This window comes from Clinocottus analis, unplaced genomic scaffold (genome assembly GCF_023055335.1).
Source record: "Clinocottus analis isolate CAN_PGR_092001 unplaced genomic scaffold, fCliAna1.0.p SCAF_15, whole genome shotgun sequence".
Classification (NCBI taxonomy): domain Eukaryota; kingdom Metazoa; phylum Chordata; class Actinopteri; order Perciformes; family Cottidae; genus Clinocottus; species Clinocottus analis.
The window spans coordinates 177,501-197,909 of record NW_027175876.1 but is presented as its reverse complement, the minus strand read 5'-3'; the positions used below and the strand labels follow the sequence as shown (position 1 = coordinate 197,909).

The following is a 20,409-nucleotide window of genomic DNA, read 5'->3' as shown; positions in this document are numbered from 1 at the left end:
AAATAATGTCAATGTTTTTATTATAAAACAACCTTTTTATTATATGTAACATTACAAAAATAGCAACAGGGCAAAAACAACAAAAGAGAAGAGGCTGTACATTCTGACACTTTCATTGTTGTTGGTTTTTTATACAAGTTAACGATGACGTCGTCAATCAAGAACTATTTTCGCGACCGGTGACGTTATCTCGACATTTGTTCAAAACGCATTTTGAAACTGTTGATGAGAATCTGTAAATAAAAAAACTGAAAGGAAAAAGACAAAAGAGACGTTTCCAAACCTCTAATTAAACTTAGAGTAACATTTCATTTTTCAGCTTTTTTAAAGACAAGAAAGCTGAAATGAGGTCGCGTCCCGACACAGCAGCTGCTCCAATTAAATAAGGAATCAAAACCTTTGAAACAACAATTATAATAATAATAATCATATTTCACCAACTAGAGAAAAAAAGAACCTCGAAGAAAAATACATATATTTGTCATTTATAAACATTACTTACATCCAGTAGAGACACTTAAAAAAAAAAAAAAATTCAAGTATTTCCCCCTCAGTTAAAAGCCTGAGTTATTATTGACATGATAAAAGACAAAAATAACCAATTGCAAAAAATACAGCAGCAAAGATGAGCTCGAAGGAACGGTTCACCCGACACGGTATCGACCGTAAAACGGCTTCTAGAGGAGCAGCGAGTCCGAAAAAAGACGAGCAAAAGCGTTACGAATCGCCAAAAAGACACACAAAATTATCCCTGTGCAGCGTTTTCCAAGTGCTTTTTATATTCACTCATGTGCTCGTGGAAATCCACACGCAACAAAAACGATCACGCAACAAAACTCCTTGAGCGTACGAACGCAAACGAGACGCTGCGCAGGAATCTTTATGAACGTTTTCCGGACATTTTACATCCTTCTTTTGAGCGTCCTTCGTTCTGACTCAGTCGAAGTCGCTTCATTTTTCACGGCCTCCACTCTCCTAAAAAATAAATTCAATAAAAAAGGTGAGAACTATCGTAAAAGTCGGGTTACAGCGCTAGCTGTAGCCAGCTAGCGCTGCTGCTAGCTCCCCGCTGTAGCAAGCTAGCGCTGCTGCTAGCTCCCCGCTGTAGCAAGCTAGCGCTGCTGCTAGCTCCCCGCTAGCTGCTGCTGCCCAAGTCGGGCGTCGAGCCGGGGCCGGTCCCGCTACCTTCGGTGGTTGTCCGGGAGCTAGCAGGGAGCTAGCAGGGAGCTAACGGAAATACCAGCAGCAGCGCTAGCTGGCTACAGCGGGGAGCTAACGGAGACAGGAGTAGCGGCTTGTAACCCGACTTTCACGGTACGCGCAGGTATTGTTGTGTTCGGGTGACCCCGTTTCTTTTGAAGCTCGCTGTTGATGTTTTTTCTAGACGCACCTTTCACAGTTTAAAACATCAGCAGTAAAGTGAGAAAAGACGTTTTGGGACAAGATGAAAAAATGCATCTTTCAGTGTGAAATAATAATAATAGATAAACTTCTGGAACAAACGTTAGCACACGTAGCACACTGTTGCGTGGCTTGTAACTGCAACAAATATCAAGACACAAATACACAAAATAAACTGCGGTGGAATGTTTTACGGATTAAACAAAAGAAAATTGTACTTTGCTAAAATAACATACGCCAAAAAAAGTTGACAAGAGATTTTCAATTTTTTTGCCACTCAGACCTCCACAGGACAACAAACAGGACGCGTGTTGTCGTACATTGTTTAGAACAATAAGTCTGGCGCACCGTTGACCACGCCCTGAGGTACCGATGACAACTTCAACCACTAGATGGCAGCAAAATGCAGATTTCTTTCTTTGTAAATATAAAATAAAATAAAAGCTGCAGGGTTTTTTTGTATTTTTCCTGAGAGAAGTTGATGTATTATAACGGTGAATGCAGCTGATGACTTTTCTGTTACTTTGGACTGCTGTAAAAAAAAAAAAAGGATTCACTGGCAAGAAAAAATAAAAAAAACGAGGTGGAAATGGATCATCTTGAAGAGGAGAGAACGGTAAAAGTTTAGCGAGGCACTTGGCCGCCGGCTGCTCAAACGTCCCGGCATCACAAACTGTCGCTTTTTGATTTAAAAAATAATCCCTCTTTTCTGCAGGCTTGCGGTGTGTTCGTGCTCCACCTCCGAGCCGGAGCCGCTGTTATAGCTCCTCCTGCTCCTCGGGGGAGTACAGGGCGGTGAACTGGGCCTGGCTGGCGCTGACGGTCTTCTTGGCCTGCGGGGTGATCATGCCCCTCAGGCAGTTCACCCGGACCAGACCCGACTGACCCCCGGACGCCAGCCAGGTGTGGCAGCACATGTTGGGGTTGAAACGCACCTGAGGGGAGAAGGAAATATGAGGAAACAACAAGGAATAGGACATGAATAAGATGTGAATAGGACATGATTAAGATGTGAATAGGACATGGTTAAGATGTGAATAGGACATGATTAAGATGTGAATAGGATATGAATAAGATGTGAATAAGACATGAATAGGACATGAATAAGGCATGAATAGGACATGATTAAGACGTGAATAGGACATGATTAAGATGTGAATAGGACATGATTAAGATGTGAATAGGACATGATTAAGATGTGAATAGGACATGAATAAGACGTGAATAGGACATGATTAAGATGTGAATAGGACATGATTAAGACATGAATAGGATGTGAAGAAGACATGAATAGGATATGAATAAGATGTGAATAAGACATGAATAGGACATGAATAAGGCATGAATAGGATGTGAATAAGACATGAATAGGATGTGAATAGGATGTGAATAAGACATGAATAGGATGTGAATAAGACATGAATAGGACATGAATAAGACGTGAACAGGACATGAATAAGACATGAATAGGACGTGAATAGGACATAATAAGACATGAATAGGACGTGAATAGGATGTGAATAAGACATGAATAGGATGTGAATAAGACATGAATAGGACATGAATAAGACGTGAACAGGACATGAATAAGACATGAATAGGACGTGAATAGGACATAAATAAGACATGAATAGGACGTGAATAAGACGTGAATAAGACGTGAATAGGACGTGAATAGGACATGAATAAGACGTGAATAAGACGTGAATAGGACGTGCCACTAGCAGTATTAGTTTGCCGTATAACCTAATCCCTATTTCCTAAACATCATGAATCTGTGGATTAACTTTTGTATTTATGAAAAAAATAAACATTCCTGTCGATTGTTTCTTTAAAAGCATCTTTTTGCCGCTCAGAGCGGCTCAAGCAGAGCGCAGTCGAGTAGCGGACGACGTCTCCAACACTCTGCAACTCTCCACCAAAAAAAACAAGCTCTGACTCAACCACCCAGAGACAAAACCTTAAAATGACTTCTGCATTTTGCTGGAACCTCCTTCCTCTCATGACCACGTTGATTCTGCTGGAGTTAAATAAACGGGTAATAATAATATAACACTCTTCTCTCCTCGGGGAACGACTCGGCTGTAACTCTCAGCGAGTCGATTTCACCGCTCGCTTCTTCCTCTTCTTTACTGACCCTCGTCTTTCCCTCTCTTCATCACCATAAATCCTCTCGCCCGCTCCTCTTCTTCCTCTTTATAATCCATTTATCCCCTTCATGCCAAACAACAAAAACTCAGCAGCATTTAGTTTTTTGAGAAGACAGCGTCAGTCATCTCGTCCCAGAGGCCACGACGCTTCAAATTAAACACATCAAACCCTCAAATGGCTTCTCCCTCTCCCTCTCTCTCTCCCCCTCTCTCTCCCCCTCTCTCTACCCACGGGGACATTTTTCTCATTTTACACATCATTACATTCTGCCTGTCTTTATAGTTGCCCATCAGAGGAGGAGAGAGGGAGATCTCATATATATATATATATATATATATATATATATATGGAGAGATAGCCACAGAGAGAGAATAAAGATATATTTAGAGAGAAAGCTCTTCTTTCATCGCTCTCCTCCTTTTTCCTTCCTCCAGGTGTTTCCTTCACTTGACTTCTTTCCTAACGTGTTGCAGCAAGAGTCTGACGAGTGTGTGTGTGTGTGTGTGTGTGTGTGTGTGTGTGTGTGTGTGTGTGTGTACCTTGTGCAGTGCAGACAGCGGCATCTCGTCCATCTTCAGCTTGGTCTTCAGCTCCGTGTCTCTCATGCGTTTCCACAGACTTCTCTTCTCTCTTCTCCCGAAGGTCCGCTGGAACAGAAGATTATTATTATTATAATTATAATATTATGTTACGTTATGAGCTTAAACAATACAGCTTTAATATTTATTGTGATTTAATAATCGGATGTAAAAGCTATTTGAACTCTTGTTTCTATAAAACATCATATTAAACACTGTTTATTCATGAAAGGATTTGCTTAGTTTGAAGGTAATTTATCATTTTTATTGAAGCAATAATTAGATTATATGTCGACCTTTTGGATCGAAAGACTGGTTTCTCAAACCGGCGGTTCAAACCCGAGGTCAAAGGTCAAAGGGTTCAGGTCTGACTCTACGCACCAGGTCGCTGTCCATCTGCTGGATCCAGTTCTTCTTCACGGCCTCTTTGTACGTCTGGAACAGCAGAGGAGGACACTCGTCCTTCCTCCCTCCGTCTCCTCCTCCTCCTTCGCTCTCGTTCTCTCCTTCGGCCTCAGCATCCAGTGCTTCGGTCTCTCCTCCTTCCTGCTCTTCTTCTTCTTCGACAACGTCCTTCTCCTTCACCTCCTCTTCCTCCTGGACTCCTGCCGTCTCCTGCTCGTCTTCTTCGGTCGCGTCGTCGCGAGGCAGCAGAGACGTGAGGTAGACGGGCTGAACACACGTTAAAAAGGAAAAGGACGGTTAGCGCTTCAGCTCCTCCGAAGACGTCGCGGCGCAACTTTGAAGCGGCGAGGAGCGAGGAGCGAGGAGCGAGGAGCGAGGAGCGAGGAGCGTTGGACTTACGAAGCGTCGCTCCAGCGTGCGCTTGATGTACTGAGGGATGATGCCGATCTGAGGCAGGAGGCAGATAATCACATCCCCGTGGGTGTCGGCCGTCACTAGGCTGTTCAGCCACTCCGAGTAGGAGATGGACTGCAACGAGACGGAGGAGAGACGCCATGTTTTACATATTTGATCCTCGTGAAGTTCTGGATTATTTGGTGTTAAATAAGAACAACACGGTGATGTGGAATCATCGTGGAGAAAACATATTCCTGCTGACTTACACAACGCTTACTGAGGCTGCTGATGATTTGAAAGTTAAATTTAAAAAAAATATATATATATATAAAAATATATATTTTTCTAAATAAATATAATAATAATATTGATATACTAATAAATAAATAAATAAATAAATATAATAACATATGTAACAATATTTATTTAATATATAATAAATATGATATACAAATAATATTTATATATAAATATATGTATATATTTATGTCTTATATAAATACCAATAGGTATGGCAAGAAGGTCTTTATGAGAAATTTAGAAATATATCTTTTATTATGACTTTTATAGGGAAATTAAGCGGTTTGAAAAAATATATGTATACACGATGTATATATATTTATATATATATATATATATATACATACTTTTATATATATATAAATATTTATATTTTTATATAGATATATTTTTATATATATAATATATAAATATATAGCCATATATTTATAAATATATAAATAAATAAAAATAATATTTTATATGAATATAATATGTAATATTATGTATTTATTTAATATATCACACACACACACTCACCCACACGGTGCCGGTCCGAGGAACAGCGAAGATGGCGCGCATGTGATGGTCGAAGTAGTGCACACCCTGAGAACCGAACCTGAGCACAGACACACAGAACCAGCAGAAAGAGAAGGAGCGTGTTCAAGCACCACTTGCTTCCATACGTTTGATATATACCAAGAGAAAAGGCCGAATGGCGGCAGAGTGGCGGCCGTCTCACGGCGTGTAGGCGGTCTCCTGGGCCATCAGGAGCCCCGGGCCGTTCAGGGGCCAGTACAGCTCGTTGGTCAGGTAGCGCTTCTGGACCGTGATGGGATCCTGGAGCCTCCTCAGGTCCCAGGTCTTCACCAAGCGGTCTTCTCCTGCCGTCGCCAGCAGGAACCTGAGCGAGGAAGAGGAGGAGGAAGAGCCGGTTGTCCATTTATACTGAAGTCGTGTTTACAGTGGGAGCTACTCATGATTTTTTGCTTGAGTACAACATGTAAAAATGGCTTTAACAGGACTTTCTAGCCAGATACCAATAGTTGTATTTGGGAGTTTCCATTAAATTATTATGATTTCTTACATTATTATTTGACATGTGTATACGCCGATATCATATCTCTGTGATGAGCTCATGCGTGCTCGACCGATTGTGTTAATGTGCGTGTAATTCAAGGCTCGAAACACACATTGATCTAATCTGACAGCGATGTCTTAAAACAAATGAAGACGGAGCGATCGATACGGTGAACTGTGCTGTGTGAACGTGGATGGAGAGAAAAAGATGACAAAGAAAGGAAAAGTAGAAGAGAGACAGAGGGAGTTGTAGTTGTGTCTCCTTCAGCTGTTTAATTAAAGCGCAGTGATCCAGCTCAGCAGTGTGTGTCCTCTGCGGTGTCTCTGCAGGATTCATCTTCTGATTCACCTTTAAGCTGAACGCCTTTTCTTTTACTGCTTTCTTTTACATCTGCCTTTGCAGAAAATCAACTTGAATGTGTGAAGCAGAAATTGTCGGAGTCTTTTTTAATATTTGAGTCTGTAGATTTCTACTAAATTCACCAGAAAGTTCCCATTAGAAAAGCTACATATTCCTGTATGTTGTGTTTTAGTCATCTGTCCTCGTCGTAACCGCATATATGAAACTTCTAACTTCACCAGAAGAGACATTTTATATTCTGTAACAAAGTAGAGAAGATGATTTGACTTTTTTCTAATAAACATGTAAGTTTGAATAAAATCCAATTTAGCAAAACAGAAAAAAACTGGAGAAAAAACATGTGGAGTTCCACAGGGTTCCATTCCGGTGCCTTTATTATTATTGTGTTATTCGTGGGGGACAAAATTAATCTTTTCTTGCGTATGTGTAACATTTAAAAAGGACTGAACGAATCTTTTCTACAATGGCCATTAAAATAAAAGGAGAGATTCATTTGAAAACCACAACTGTCCGACATTGCACATTTACACAAGGCTCTCAAGTGTGACCCGGTGTGACCCGGTGTGACCCGGTGTGACCCGGTGTGAGTGCGGCAGCGGCATTCAGGCGAAAGGAGTCTCACCTGGAGGCGGGGCAGAAGGCCAGCGCCCGCACGGCGTGGTCGTGAGCCAGCAGGCATCGATAGGGCAGCAGGTTCAGCGACCCGGAGTCCTGCAGGCGCAACAACGCCGACTTTGTGGAAAGATCCCACAGACCGACAACACCTGAAGGAGGGAGGGACACAAACTGTATAATTTGAACTTGAAAAAGACAGCAAAACATGTCAATAATAATATAAATATATATAAACATAAGGGAGTTTGTAGAAATGATTAATCAGGGAGAAGAACCTGAGGGAATTCAGACGCTTCGTTTCTTTGTCCTGACAAACACTGAACCGATTAATCATTAAATCAATTCATACCGTCATAAAATCCAATAGCCATTATATTGTGCGGTTTCTCAGGCAACCAATCCATACACAGGACTTGTCCGCTCTTGTCATGGCGAGGAGCTTTGAGGGCGCCGAGCTTCAGCGTGACCACACCTTCTGCCTGCAGGAAGCGAGAGGGAGGAGCCGTCAAATGTCTGCAGCGGTTTTATATATATATATATATATATATATATATATATATATATATATATATATATATATATATATATATATATATATATATATATATATATATATATATATATATATATATATATATATTTCACCATCTAATTAACCATGTAAGATAACACACAAGCATTTTCAGGAGGAGCTTACCTGGTAAATCGGCAGCTGTGTGATGTCTTTTCCTGCAGAGAGAAACATGAACACACTTTATATTTTCTCTTTATTGATAAGGACAATTAAAACTAAACATATGATGTAATGAGAATAACAGTGGCCTTGTTATAGTGAACAGACGTGTGTGTGTCATTTTGTAGGAAACAAGGGTTAGAGTTACAACTCCTCTGGTTGTATAGAAGTCTATGCTTCATGTGTTAAAGCTGCAATCTCTCTCCTGACCACCGGGGGGGCGACTCCTCTGGTTGTATAGAAGTCTGTGCTTCATTGTAAACATGAGTTTATGTTTCAATCTCTAGTTTCAAGTCTTCTTCTATGCAGCATGATGTTCATTTAGTACATTATGGTCTGTTAGAGTCCAACAGACCATAAAGCAGGAGATGACTTAGGGGCGGGGCTACAAGGTGATTGACAGGTCTCTGCCTCACTCCAGATAATAAGTTAATTGATCCAACTCTCTCACAAAAGTAGGTTCTGAATGAAAACACGTCAAAGTTAAGAAACTGCTGGATGTTAAGAACCACTTCAGAAGTGATCGTTGGCGCCTGCCTCGCCGATCACCGCTGTGTTTAATGGAGGTAAAAATCCAATAACTAAAATCACAAAAGGCGTCGGTCTGTTCCCCATCATTAGCTTCCTCTCCTCCTCCAGTGTTCGGATCAATACGGTGTCCTCCTCACCGCTCAACACCTTCCATCAACTCGCCTCCGCCTCAGAAAAAAACACTTTTCATAGCGTCGTCCTAATCTTTAACCTCAGACCTCGTCTGAAACATTTAAAGACGCACATTTGGAACAAGCAACCTAATTGGATACCTACAATATTTTTGTTTCTCTCTCGGCATGCTGCCGACCTGCACGGAGCGCTAACAGCTAACAGCTAACAGCTAACGGCAATCGTTAGCGGAGGTTGCATTGACTTACGTTACGGTGCATTCAAGCTCCACTGGGTAGAAACGGGTACTGGGCAAACAAAGGTACATTAAAGTATTTCTTTAGTCTGGTTTACATAATTCACAAGATTTTATTAAATCATTAATACAACCGATGTTAGCGAGTGTTTAACCATGAACCAAATAAACTGACATTTTAACACGTTGAAAACTGTGGAACCAATTTTGTCCAAAGACCTCCTTTTCCCGGCCTGCTAGGAAGGAGTTTCAGTCAAAAAACTGTGTCGTTTGCTTCAAAAATGAAAATATATTACGTAATTTATGCCAAAAGATTGTCTGAATGGGGCATGCTGGGACTTAAAATGGGAGCAGGAGGATTTCCGCGTATGCTTTCCAAAAGGGTTAAAACCCTAATCTGAAAAATATTGTCGGCGTTAAAGGCCTCGCCTGAAGCCTGATAACCGGTTGTTCTTGCGGTGAATAAAAGTACAACACAGGATAAAAAACACACTTCATCTTGGCCTCTTCCCCCTCCACTGCTCCGTGATGATTGACAGCGTCGGGGCGCAGGACGAGTCGGCTACTCGGCCTGAAATTCACGGCCGCTAACACTAACAACCGGCCGGGCGATGCATCTTCTTTGTCATTTCAATTACAGATCCTTGTCTGATGGAGAACGGCGCTGTAAATGATGTGCGTTCACCACGCCGTCTCGCATTCTCCCTTTTGTCTTCTTTTTTCTTAACCCACCCCCTCCTCCTCCACCTTCTCCACCCCCTCCTCCTCTTCTGCAGCTTTTAAAAGCCGCCTCCTCTCATTCACCTCCTCATTCATTCTGGTGACTGGACGGACAAAAGCCATTTATAATTATCTGTTGCAAACAGTGCTGGGCTGCTGGAGGAAAACACACACACACACACACACAGCAATTTCACCTCTGACCTGCTCAGCCGACACTGAGTTATTCCCGCTCGTGCTCGTGTGCGATAGCTAATCTGCATTCAATTAGTGCTCCTGGTGTCGGCTGGACGGAGCGGGAGGCCGTAAACGAAACTCTGGGGTCGTTTTTCACTCGGTTAAAAGCAGCTCCGTCCGCCCTCAAAGAATAAGTCGAGCCGATGGAAAAAAAAAGAAAAAAAAAAAAGGTATTTTTCCAGCTAGCAAAAATAAACTGTGTGTCAGCAGCTGTGACAGCGGACTCGATAGAAATGAACTCCTACCTCTAAAATCTAATAAATAGTTCATGTGAATGTTTGTTAAATTACCTTAAATACAGGCTTTGGTTTAAATAAATCATTTTAACATTGCTTTTTGTTCTTAAAGTGTCTATCATTAAATTCTTCATTCTACTTCACCACGTTAACATTTACTATTCAGCCCTTAAGGCGCAGCTTGGTTGAAGTCAATGTGGATATTATTCATATTAAAATACCACATTTTACACTTAGTATTGGCACGAGATGGAACATCAATGTTTGTGCTAATCCAACTTGTCGATGTAAAGATATTTAACTGGATTATGTTGAATTTCTAGCGTTGTCTTTTATACCTGCAGTTCACTTTTGGGCCACAAGGGGAGCCTGAAGGCTCTGATAACTGTAGCCTACTGATAGCATTGAATCCAAGAAGAAAGGTTTGTTTTACTGATCAGAGGAACTCTGACTAAATGCTAATGTAGTTACCTTGTGTTTATGTTTTAAACACATAATGTAACGTAATCTGACAACAACAAAAAAAGATATATTGTTGAAATTGCAGCTATGACCCAGTTGAAAAGCTCAGTATCAAATCAGGTCTCTTTCTGCAATTGTGTGTGTGTGTGTGTGTGTGTGTGTGTGTGTGTGTGTGTGTGTGTGTGTGTGTGTGTGTGTGTGTGTGTAAATGTGAGCGCTCTGCAACCTTTCTATCCAGTAGTGGTAACCTATGGTTGGAAGCAGGGGGCTGATGGAGGAGCTCTTCAGAAGATGGAACCAATGACCCACGGCTACGAAATGAAATGGAAACCAGACCCCATGAAGCATCGGGGTAAAGCGCGGAAATGTCAGGCTTTATTTGTTTTTATGTCCACAGTGGACTGGAAATTCATCTTCATTGTAAAACCCAGCGAAGTGTGATGGAGTCTGTTGTTCTCCAATAAGCTGGGTTTGATTAAATATTAGCATTTATTATGGCGTCCTTACATCAAAGGGCAGGTGTTTGCACATTTAAACTCCCTCTTGTACATGTTATACATTAACACTCCTCTGGTTGTATAGAAGTCTATGCTGCATGTCTTAAAGCTGCATTCTCTCTCCTGACCACCAGGGGGCGACTCCTCTGGTCGTAAGATCCCCACAACACAATGATGGGATGAGGGAGGTGAAATGTGTGAGAGGTGGGTTGTATTATGAGAAACACTATGATCTTAGCCTGGTGTCTCTGGACACACACACACACACACACACACACACACACACACACACACACACACACACACACACACACACACACACACACACACACACTTTGCCCTCCAGGAGTGTGTGGGTAAACGCTGACATTATAGAAGCTGGAGCCTGCGGCTGATAGAAGACCAGAGGAAGGAGATTAATGGTGATCTCATGTGGCACATCCATCATACACAGAAACAGTGTGTGTCTGTGTGTGTGTGTGTTTTCTCAAGTGTTTCAGAGAAGCAGTTCACTGTTAAAGCAGCTTTTAACAGTCTGATGGACCCTGAGCTCTAAACCATCCTGAAGGGTATCGTCCTTACGAGATCCCGTCCCGTTGATGGCGTCCGTGTCCGACACGCTGCCGCCGCTCTTTGAGGACGATTACAGACTCAGGTCGTCTATTAAAAAATGCAACAACCTCCAAAACTGGAGCTAAAACAATTAAGCTATTAGCAAATATGATTTTGTTGCTGTTTTTTTCTCTTTTCACATCAGTGGGAAACTGGATATCTTAATTTGAAGACGGCATCTTGGGTTTTTAGGAAGATGTGACGGTCACTGTTGAGGTGAGACAACGGCTTCCCACGAGTGGTTTTGACGACGCTTCTTCTTCCTTCTCAACGTATTTACTCGAGTAGAAGTAAACGACGCGTTGCTAAAATTGTGTTTTCACATTGGGCCTCGAAAGAAAAAAAGTTTTTGCATAAAATAAGTCATTTTCTCATTTTTGAACAGAACAATTTTTGACTAAAACTCCTTCCTAACACCCCGATACTTTGTTTTATTGTGATTTTTGTTGCATATTCCAATTCTTTAGGTCCTAATCTTTCCAGAAAGGTGTGTTATTAGTGTGTGGGATGTTGTTTAGGTCTTGAACAAAACAGTTTGAACAAGTCGGCGACCGCTTGAGAAGACACTTTTGGGGGATCTGGCTCATATCATGCTGGATGTTCATAGTTATGATCAAAATATGGTATAAAAGAGATTTTTTTTGCAGATATACATTTTCTTCGCAAGACTCTGCTGAACAAATACATACAATAAACACAAGTATTGGACTTAATTTGGCTTTCCTACGACAACTCAAACACAGGGAACTGCAGCACACTCCTTCATGCTCTAGAAAAGGCAACACTGCCCTCTGCAGGCCTCGAGGCACACTGCAGCCTCGGCTGTCAGGGTCGTGCATCACTTTAAGACATTGGCTAATTAGAGATAGCATTCCCAGTCTCACCAGTTTGCCCCTTGCTGGAGTGCAGCGCGTCCGGGTGGGGCAGGCTGTAAATGGTGACGACGCCGGTGGAGGTGGCGACCGCCAGGAGACCCAGCCGGGGCAGGAACGGATCCTTTTCAGGGGAAGAGAGGTTTTAAAAAGGTTTTTAGTTCAAGTCACGTTGAGCAAACAGGCCGAGCGCCGGCTCTCGTGCTGGTGGAACACCTCCGCACCGTTCTGCCACAGCTGGGCAGCTCCCAGCCGCCGGCGGGACACCACTTCACATGCCAGACGAAGCCTTTGTCCTGGGCCAAGCCGTAGGCCAAGGCCGGCTGCGAGGGAGGTCTGCAGGGAGGGAAGGAGGAGAGAGAGAGTCACGGAAAACAAAGAGGAGGACGATACGCGTTGCAACAGCAGGACGCAGACAATATGACAAGTTGATTAATCTTTGAATTAAAAACGGCTCTGGAGACCTACAAAATAAACTCTGACAGTGATGTTGCTAATATCAGCCCTCAAATACCACCAGTGATAGCAGCAGCAGAATAAAATGAATAATAAAACACATTTAAAAATATAGAGATTTTTCACAAAATAAATAAAAACATTTTTTTTTTAAATTTAAAAAAAAATTAAAAAATAAATAAATAAACAAATTATAAAATAACATATAATAATTTTACAACAAATAAAAAAAAAATACATTTAAAAAACATAGATTTTTTACAAAATTAACAAAAAATAAATATATATAAAAAATTAACAAATAAAAAATTATATATATATGTATTTATTAAATAAAATAAATAATGTAACAAGTTTAAAAAAATATTTATTTTTCACAAAAAAATATCATAATAAAAAACACTACAAATAAACATAGAAGTGCTCTTCCCTGTACCTGCTGTTGTACTGCAGAGGTCCGAGGTCCCACAGCTGCACCAGTCCGGCTCCGCTGTGAGTCTTGTTGACACAGTGCCGGTCCTCCATCCCTCCATGGCAGGCCAGAGCGACGTACTGGCAGGCCGGAGCGCCGTCCGGCGTGGGACACCACTCCAGAGCCCAGACCGGCCCGCCCGCGAACAGCAACATGTCCCAGCGGTCCGGGTGAGCGGGAACCGCCGTGAACCTGGTCCAGTGGACGGAAACGGGGCGGCATTAGGGTTTTATTTTGAAAATACCAGATCTGACTTCTCATTATTATCTTCTAATGCAGCATGAAGGAGCAGATAAGTGGGACATCTGTCTCATAAAGTGGTGAACGCACTAATTTCAGAAGCTGAATGTTGGTCTTTCAGATATCAACTTTGGCTCCTTCTCACCTGCCGAGTCTCTGCAGGGGCGTCTCCTCCTTGCCGAGTCCTTCTCTGGACACTTGGATAGCAGCCGACTGAAGCTCCTGAGGCAGGTACCTCTCCAAGTCACTGAGGAACACACAAGTTCACACCAACCTTCAACGATTACTTCTTACAAAATGAACTCCCGGCACACCAGACCTCCTTCTCGACCCCGAGGACAAAAGCCCAGGTAAATAAATGAAGGTTAGGTTCCATATGTGAGCGCTTAAAGCGTAAGCAGTAAATCAGTAATTAAGTTTATTCATAAAGCAGCTTCACATGCACTAAAGGCATACATGGCATGTAAAAATAAAAAAAGACATCTTTACTTAGACAGTTGTTTGCTGCTGAATGTAAAATACAACTCGCTTTTAAAATCCAGTACGACTTCATTTTGGTCACTAACAAACTGAATCATGTCAATAAGTACAAACTAAGGTTGAAGGTTAGCTACCTTGGTGCTACGAGGTGCCAGACCTTGGAGGAGACGACCCACTCTGGGAACACCCAGCTGCTGTGGTGCTCCTCCCGGCTGGAACACACACACACACACACACACACACATCATAACATGTCACAAACACACACACCAGGGCTGCAAACAGCCAGGTTAGTGAGGCAACACTTGCTCCTCAGCGGTGTGCTTTTCTTTCAGCGACGTTTTGCACATGAGAGCCAGTGAAGTTGTGGAATAACACGGCGATTTATACGTTTATTACGTTATTATTATCATGCATGTGGTGAGCGAGGCTACTTGCAATTTCTTGGCCGTGTTCGTGGCCTCCCAGACCGTCTTCATCACGTTGCTGGTGAGCCCGTTGGGGGTGATGGGGCTGGGGCCCAGCTGCAGGGAGAAAGAAGGAGAAGAGTTTATAAATTTGATTCATTTCTGAAGGAAAAGTTCTGCAGGAGATCTAAAATGTGTCTTTTATTTAAAGCAATAATAGATAATAATCAACGACAGCAGAAGAGTCCACTCACGCTCTTGGAGACGCGATAAGTAGCTACTCTCTCTGCCCCGGAGTCAGAGTCAGAGTCCTCTGCCTCCTCTTCCTCTTCATCCTCCTGCTCCTCAACCTCCTCTTCGTTAACATTGGGAACGAAGTCTTCATCTCCTGAAGCGTTGCTGTCGCGACGCTTCCTCTTTCGGCCTGTACGCCCTGAATGAATGGAAAGAGTTAGCCGTCTCTGACGCACTTCTGTCAGAGGATGGCGGGATCTTCACTGAGATATCGATATAGAAACAGTCCGGGGCCGGGACGGGAATCAAACCGCCGGCGCGCTCACATTCCCCGCCGTACCTCTGCTTCCTTTGAGGCCTCTGCGGGTGACGTCGCCGTCGCCGTCCAACTCTTCGGCGGGATGATTGAGCACTTCTTTGGCCAGAATGTGGAGGTACTTCAGCGCCCTGGAGAAAACGCACTGTTTCAAATACAGAATAACTACGTTGTCACGCTAACGCGCGCCGCGAATGTCACTCACGCTTTAGCGGCGCCTCTCCTGTGGCGCCCGCTCGGCGTGGTCTCCTCCTCGGGCTCAGTCGGGCTCGGTGGTTCTGCGGCGGGTTCCTCCTCCGGCGGCTGTTTCCTCACGTAGCGTCTCTTTGGCTTCGGCGTCCCGTTTTCCAGCTGCGGAGTATCCGCAACCACGCCCTGCCCGCCGGTGGCGGCGGGAGTTTTTGGGGCGGGAGTTCTTTTGGCGGGAGTTTTTTTAGCGGGAGTCTTCTTGGCGGGAGTTCTTTTGGCGGGAGTTTTCTTAGCAGGAGTCTTCTTCTTCGCCGGCGTCCTCCTGGCTCTCGTCGCCCTCTCGGGAGTTTCCCCCTCAAGAGGCGTTTTGGCGGCGGCTTCCCGTTCCTCATCTTCAGCCCGCTGCGTGCCGTTCGCAGCTTTCCCCCTCCTCGTTGGAGTTTTCTTCGCAGCTGCTCCTTTTGCTCCTCCCGACCTCGTTCTTTGTGGTTTTTGAGGAGAACCTTTCACGGACGAATCGTCGGTTTCGTAATCGGAATATTTTGTATTTGCCCTCCGCTGCCGTCCTCTGGAGCTGGGTGTTAAAGCGGACGGCTTCTCTTGGCCTGCATGGAGACATCATTACCACACAGGTGTACAAAAATGTATTAAAAGACACAACTAAAATACTATTGCGCACAAAAGAGTAGTTTGTGCCATTTCATTCATTTTTGCTCTCAAATTAAAATCACGAGTGCAAAAATAACAACACTATCAACAAAATAAAATAGATAAATAAGAACAAATGATAAACAAAACAAATATAACCACATAGAATAATGTTAAACAATATTGTTAACGTTCCACTGTATGTTACAGGGATGTCAAGTCCCTCTGTCGCTGTACAAAATGAACACAACGCTGCATAAAATACTTTTACATTCTATTTTATGCCGCATATAAAGATACTTAATTCAGCCTGTCAACTCAGTTCCTATTGCAACAGTATCTTGAATTAAAAAGCACATTCATTACAGGTCTCTCCTTCACAACACCTGTATACTAGACAGTAACCTCATGCATTGAACCTGTATGTATCACCTTGTCCAGAGTCAATGGGATCCATCGGCTCTGGGTTTCTTGTGCTGTGATGGTTGTCAGACGCCTCCTCATGTATGGAGCAAGTTTTTCCCACTGTGAAAAAAAAAGAAATCAAGACAGACTTTAACATTGTATGAGCCACACCACAATATCTGAGGTGACGTTATAAAGTGATTGTACACATTCAGTAATATTTCATCATCATCATACCTCAGTGTTTCCTCCCTTCTCTGTCCTGGACTGGCTGACTCACAGTTGTCAGCCACAATTCAACAGACTGTAAAGACAGTAAACAACATAACCGGATACGTATTTAGCGTATTTGTAGTAGTTTAACAACATGAAAGAGCCAGGCACCGTACCGATATCGCGTTATCTGAGACCAAGAAACCAAACCTCATTCAGAATTGTGATAGTTTTATGTTTTCTTCCATTCTCTTATACGTAAATCGATGATTTATACACATGTACTTCACTATTTTAACAGTGTTTTAACCACCCATCAATTCGGCATACGTTTCAAACACCAACCAGGCAAGTATAAAGTTATTTAACTTGTACACGTTTACCCCGGTGACTTCAGGCGTGCATGCTACTGAGCTAACGCCGCTCAGCTAATGCTAAACGGCTGAAGTGACCGTGGAGTCTCGCGCTTCTTACGTCACCGTTACGTATGTGAACCCCTCTTAAAATCGGCCAGTGACCCGACGGACGTTTCGCCTTACGCCGATGGTGCCAACGATAAAAGCGACTCTACGCGGAACCGGAGGCTCCCTCTCCTCGGTGGCGACGGCGGAAAAGCCACGTACCGAGAACTCCCGTTGCCCGCGAGTCGGATCCGTGGACACACTCGGGATCGAATCCCGACCTCCGCCACCCGAAGAACGACGCCGCGGAAGACCGGCGCAGCGGACGTGTGAACCCGGCCGTTGGTCCCTCACAAACGGCCGAAAGATAGAACTCTGCACGCGCCCGTTTCCACTGATTCCGTTTGGCTGAAACCCGCTTTCTGCTCGCGTCAGACGGCCATGTTACTGTACCGGCATGGCGACCCACATCGCCCCCTAGCAGCGGGACGTGGTACTACACCCGGAGGGGTCGCGAGTTCAACTCCCACAATCAATATTGTATTTAAAGTATTTTATTATAAAGCAGGACGTATTCAGATTATATTAATGTAGAAGTACTTATACAACACTGTCACTTTTTTTTTTTTAGAGCATAGCAATTTAGAAAAACATTAAAAGGTCACCTGCACAAACATCCTGCGCAATAACAGCCATACTTATAATTACATTAAATACAAAATAATTACATTTTTATTTTTTATGTGTGCCATCAGATATTGTGCTTGTTACTGAAAACACGGAGCCCCTTGAAATGACCATGAATTCAACTTTTAATCATGTGTGTGGTTCTAACAATGAACAAAAACTAAACAATGACATTTTAAAAGTACAGTTTTGTAACAAAAAAAAAACAGATGACATTATAACTGGAGTATAAATGATGTTCCACACAAATGATACACTAACTGAACCTTTATTATCTGGGTTATATTGACTTTCTGGATGATGATGATGATGATGATGATGATGATGATGATGATGATGATGATGGGGCACAAGACACAAGAACATTATTTTCATTCCTCTTTAATTTACTGCACGGTTAATAACACTACTGTCAAAACTCAGCCCCCAGTATTTGGAAATATCTTCCACTAATTCTCTCTATTGTAAAATAAAATATCACCCGTGGTAACATTTTATTGATTAATGGAGCTGCTTTGGTTCTATTGCAAACAGAAGGTCGGCACTAAAATACACGCGTTCTACTTTGAGTACATCTGGATTAGAGAACGCCGCTGCTGCATCACCACGAAGAAACGACAGAAGACACAAAGGAAAACATGCAAAGTGAAGTTTCACTCCAGCAACTCAGCGTTGTTGTTGTTGTTGTTCAAAGTGCATGCACGGTTGTAAAGATTGTCCCATGGGAAGTATTTCAACAAGATAAGAAGCTTCCAGACAGTTTTCTAATTGTTTACATCGCTTCACAAACTAAGGTTAACTTTGTTTTATTTTGCATATTTTGTTTGTGGAGGTCACAGGATGCAGTTACATCACTGCTGTTGGTTTAGTTACAACCTCCAGACACACGATGACAAACAGAAAGCTTATCTTATTCACATTATTAGTAAAGTGGTGAAAACTGCAGAGAGGAAAAGACTTTTAAGACACTTGTGAGGTTATTTTCACCCTCATAGAGTTTCTACATCACAGCCACTTTGTGACTAAAATACTGTTTGTGATCATGTGACATGAGTCGTTTCAATAGTTTTGTTGAGCACAAATTCCCCAAATATTACAAAATATGTAATGTAAATCACTTTGAAAAAAAAGTATATATATATATATATATATACACACACATATATACACACACATAAATAATATATATATATATAATAAAATATAATAAAACAACATAATATATATACAATAACATATAATGCATATATATATAATAAAATATATATATTATATCATAAAATATAATATATATATATATATATATATATATATATATATATATATATATATATATATATATATATATATATATCATTAAGGAAGTAGTTTAAAATGAAGTAGTGCTGGATGTGTTGAATAAATCCTACTTTTTGAAATACTTCCCAGGTAGAAGGAGTTTTCTCTGTTTCTAAACGCTTTCTGAAAGGAGGAAGAGAAGGGCGGAGCATCAGAGAAACCTTTCCCGTAGCGAGTTAAAGACGCTGTAAACAGATTAAAAAGGGTTTCAAATAATAAATTAAGTCTTTTTTAAAATGCACAACGGAGAGGAAACAAAATACATTCATGAATGCAAAAAGATAAAAGTGTTAAAACGTCACAAACAAACGCCGGCCGACCAGAAGCACACGTCACTACAGTGGACACAGAATGCAGAGCACACAGACGTCAGGCTACATGCTAACGGCTACATATCTTGTGATGAAAACATTACGCTGCGGGAAGAAGGAACAGAACAGAAGAAAGTTCAACGGCTTGGCGTGTTGAAAACAAAAGAGTTCCAGTGAAGATGAGGATGAGCGTCTGCAGCTCTACATGTCGTACTGAAGAGGCACTAAAACACCGTCAGAGAGATAAAACATGGCGCTGCAGCGGCTTCTCTTACGGGGAAATGAACGATTCCTCTTTCATTAAAAAAGGTAAACGCGAAAAGACAGGAAGGCTCATCGGACACGTGTCCAAAAGAACAAGACGGTGGAAATGATCCGTTACAGATACACGCAGAGAAAACACTACACGGCTATACAGAGTGTGTGTGTGTGTGTGTGTGTGTGTGTGTGTGTGTGGTCTCACATCCTCCTTCCTTTGCGAGGATCTCTTTGAAGGTTTCCATCGTCATCAACATCTTCTAAAAATGTTTAAAAGTCGTAACACAGCGGCTCCGCCGTCAGCCGCCTCGTCGCCGGACGTCTTTTTCTACCTAAGTTAAAAATAAATCAGCTCCGCTGCGCAGCGATGTTCTTCTTGTTGTTCAGGTGTTCCTTTGTGACTTCCTGGCCTCGGGGAGCGGCTCCATGACGCCGGGACGCTTCAGGTTCCACTGGTCGATCCGCCTCTGCCGCTCCCGCTGCGCCGCCTCGGGGACGCCGGACGAGCTGCCGGCGTTCCCGCCGGCACCGAAAGCAAAGCAATCCCTCCGCTTTCCTCTCTCCACCTTTTCTCTCCTTTCCTCCGCCATGCCACCGCCGCCGCCCTCCTCCTCCTCTTCCTCGGGTTTCTCAACCTCCGCCATGTCCAGCTCGATCGGGGCCTGCTCCGCCTCCGGCTCCGGCCCCGGCCCCGCCTCCCCCCGGTCCATCTCCACCCACATGTGTCCGGGAGGCGGCTCCAGCGCGGTGTAGTGGAGCACGGGCTGCTGGAGCGAGCCGTCCGGCTGCAGGGCGAGGCCGTGGTGCTCCGGGTGGAGGTG

At 42.9% G+C, this 20,409-nt stretch overlaps 2 protein-coding genes across 2 annotated transcripts in view; both read right to left on the bottom strand.

Moving 5' to 3' along the window:
* Window positions 1-1,217: 1,217 nt before the first annotated feature.
* On the bottom strand, window positions 1,218-17,417 carry gtf3c2 (general transcription factor IIIC, polypeptide 2, beta). Its single transcript, XM_068577173.1, has 21 exons — window positions 17,217-17,417; window positions 16,618-16,684; window positions 16,408-16,500; window positions 15,344-15,932; window positions 15,163-15,269; window positions 14,843-15,021; window positions 14,620-14,705; window positions 14,316-14,393; window positions 13,847-13,948; window positions 13,426-13,653; window positions 12,758-12,869; window positions 12,546-12,657; window positions 7,964-7,995; window positions 7,616-7,745; window positions 7,274-7,415; window positions 5,953-6,114; window positions 5,751-5,829; window positions 4,935-5,063; window positions 4,512-4,802; window positions 4,092-4,199; window positions 1,218-2,336 (listed from the first exon to the last, which is right to left on the bottom strand). The coding sequence occupies exons 3-21, from the start codon at window positions 16,430-16,432 to the stop codon at window positions 2,160-2,162; spliced, it is 2,868 nt and encodes a 955-aa protein (XP_068433274.1). The 5' UTR covers window positions 16,433-16,500; window positions 16,618-16,684; window positions 17,217-17,417; the 3' UTR covers window positions 1,218-2,159.
* A 1,649-nt stretch (window positions 17,418-19,066) lies between these two features.
* Window positions 19,067-20,409, bottom strand: part of LOC137785721 (zinc finger protein 512B-like) — an 8,518-nt gene continuing 7,175 nt past the window's right edge. The window contains exon 16 of the mRNA XM_068577176.1: window positions 19,067-20,409. This exon is cut by the window's right edge and continues 321 nt beyond it. Within this exon, the coding sequence (XP_068433277.1) occupies window positions 19,972-20,409 (438 nt within the window). The 3' untranslated portion in view covers window positions 19,067-19,971.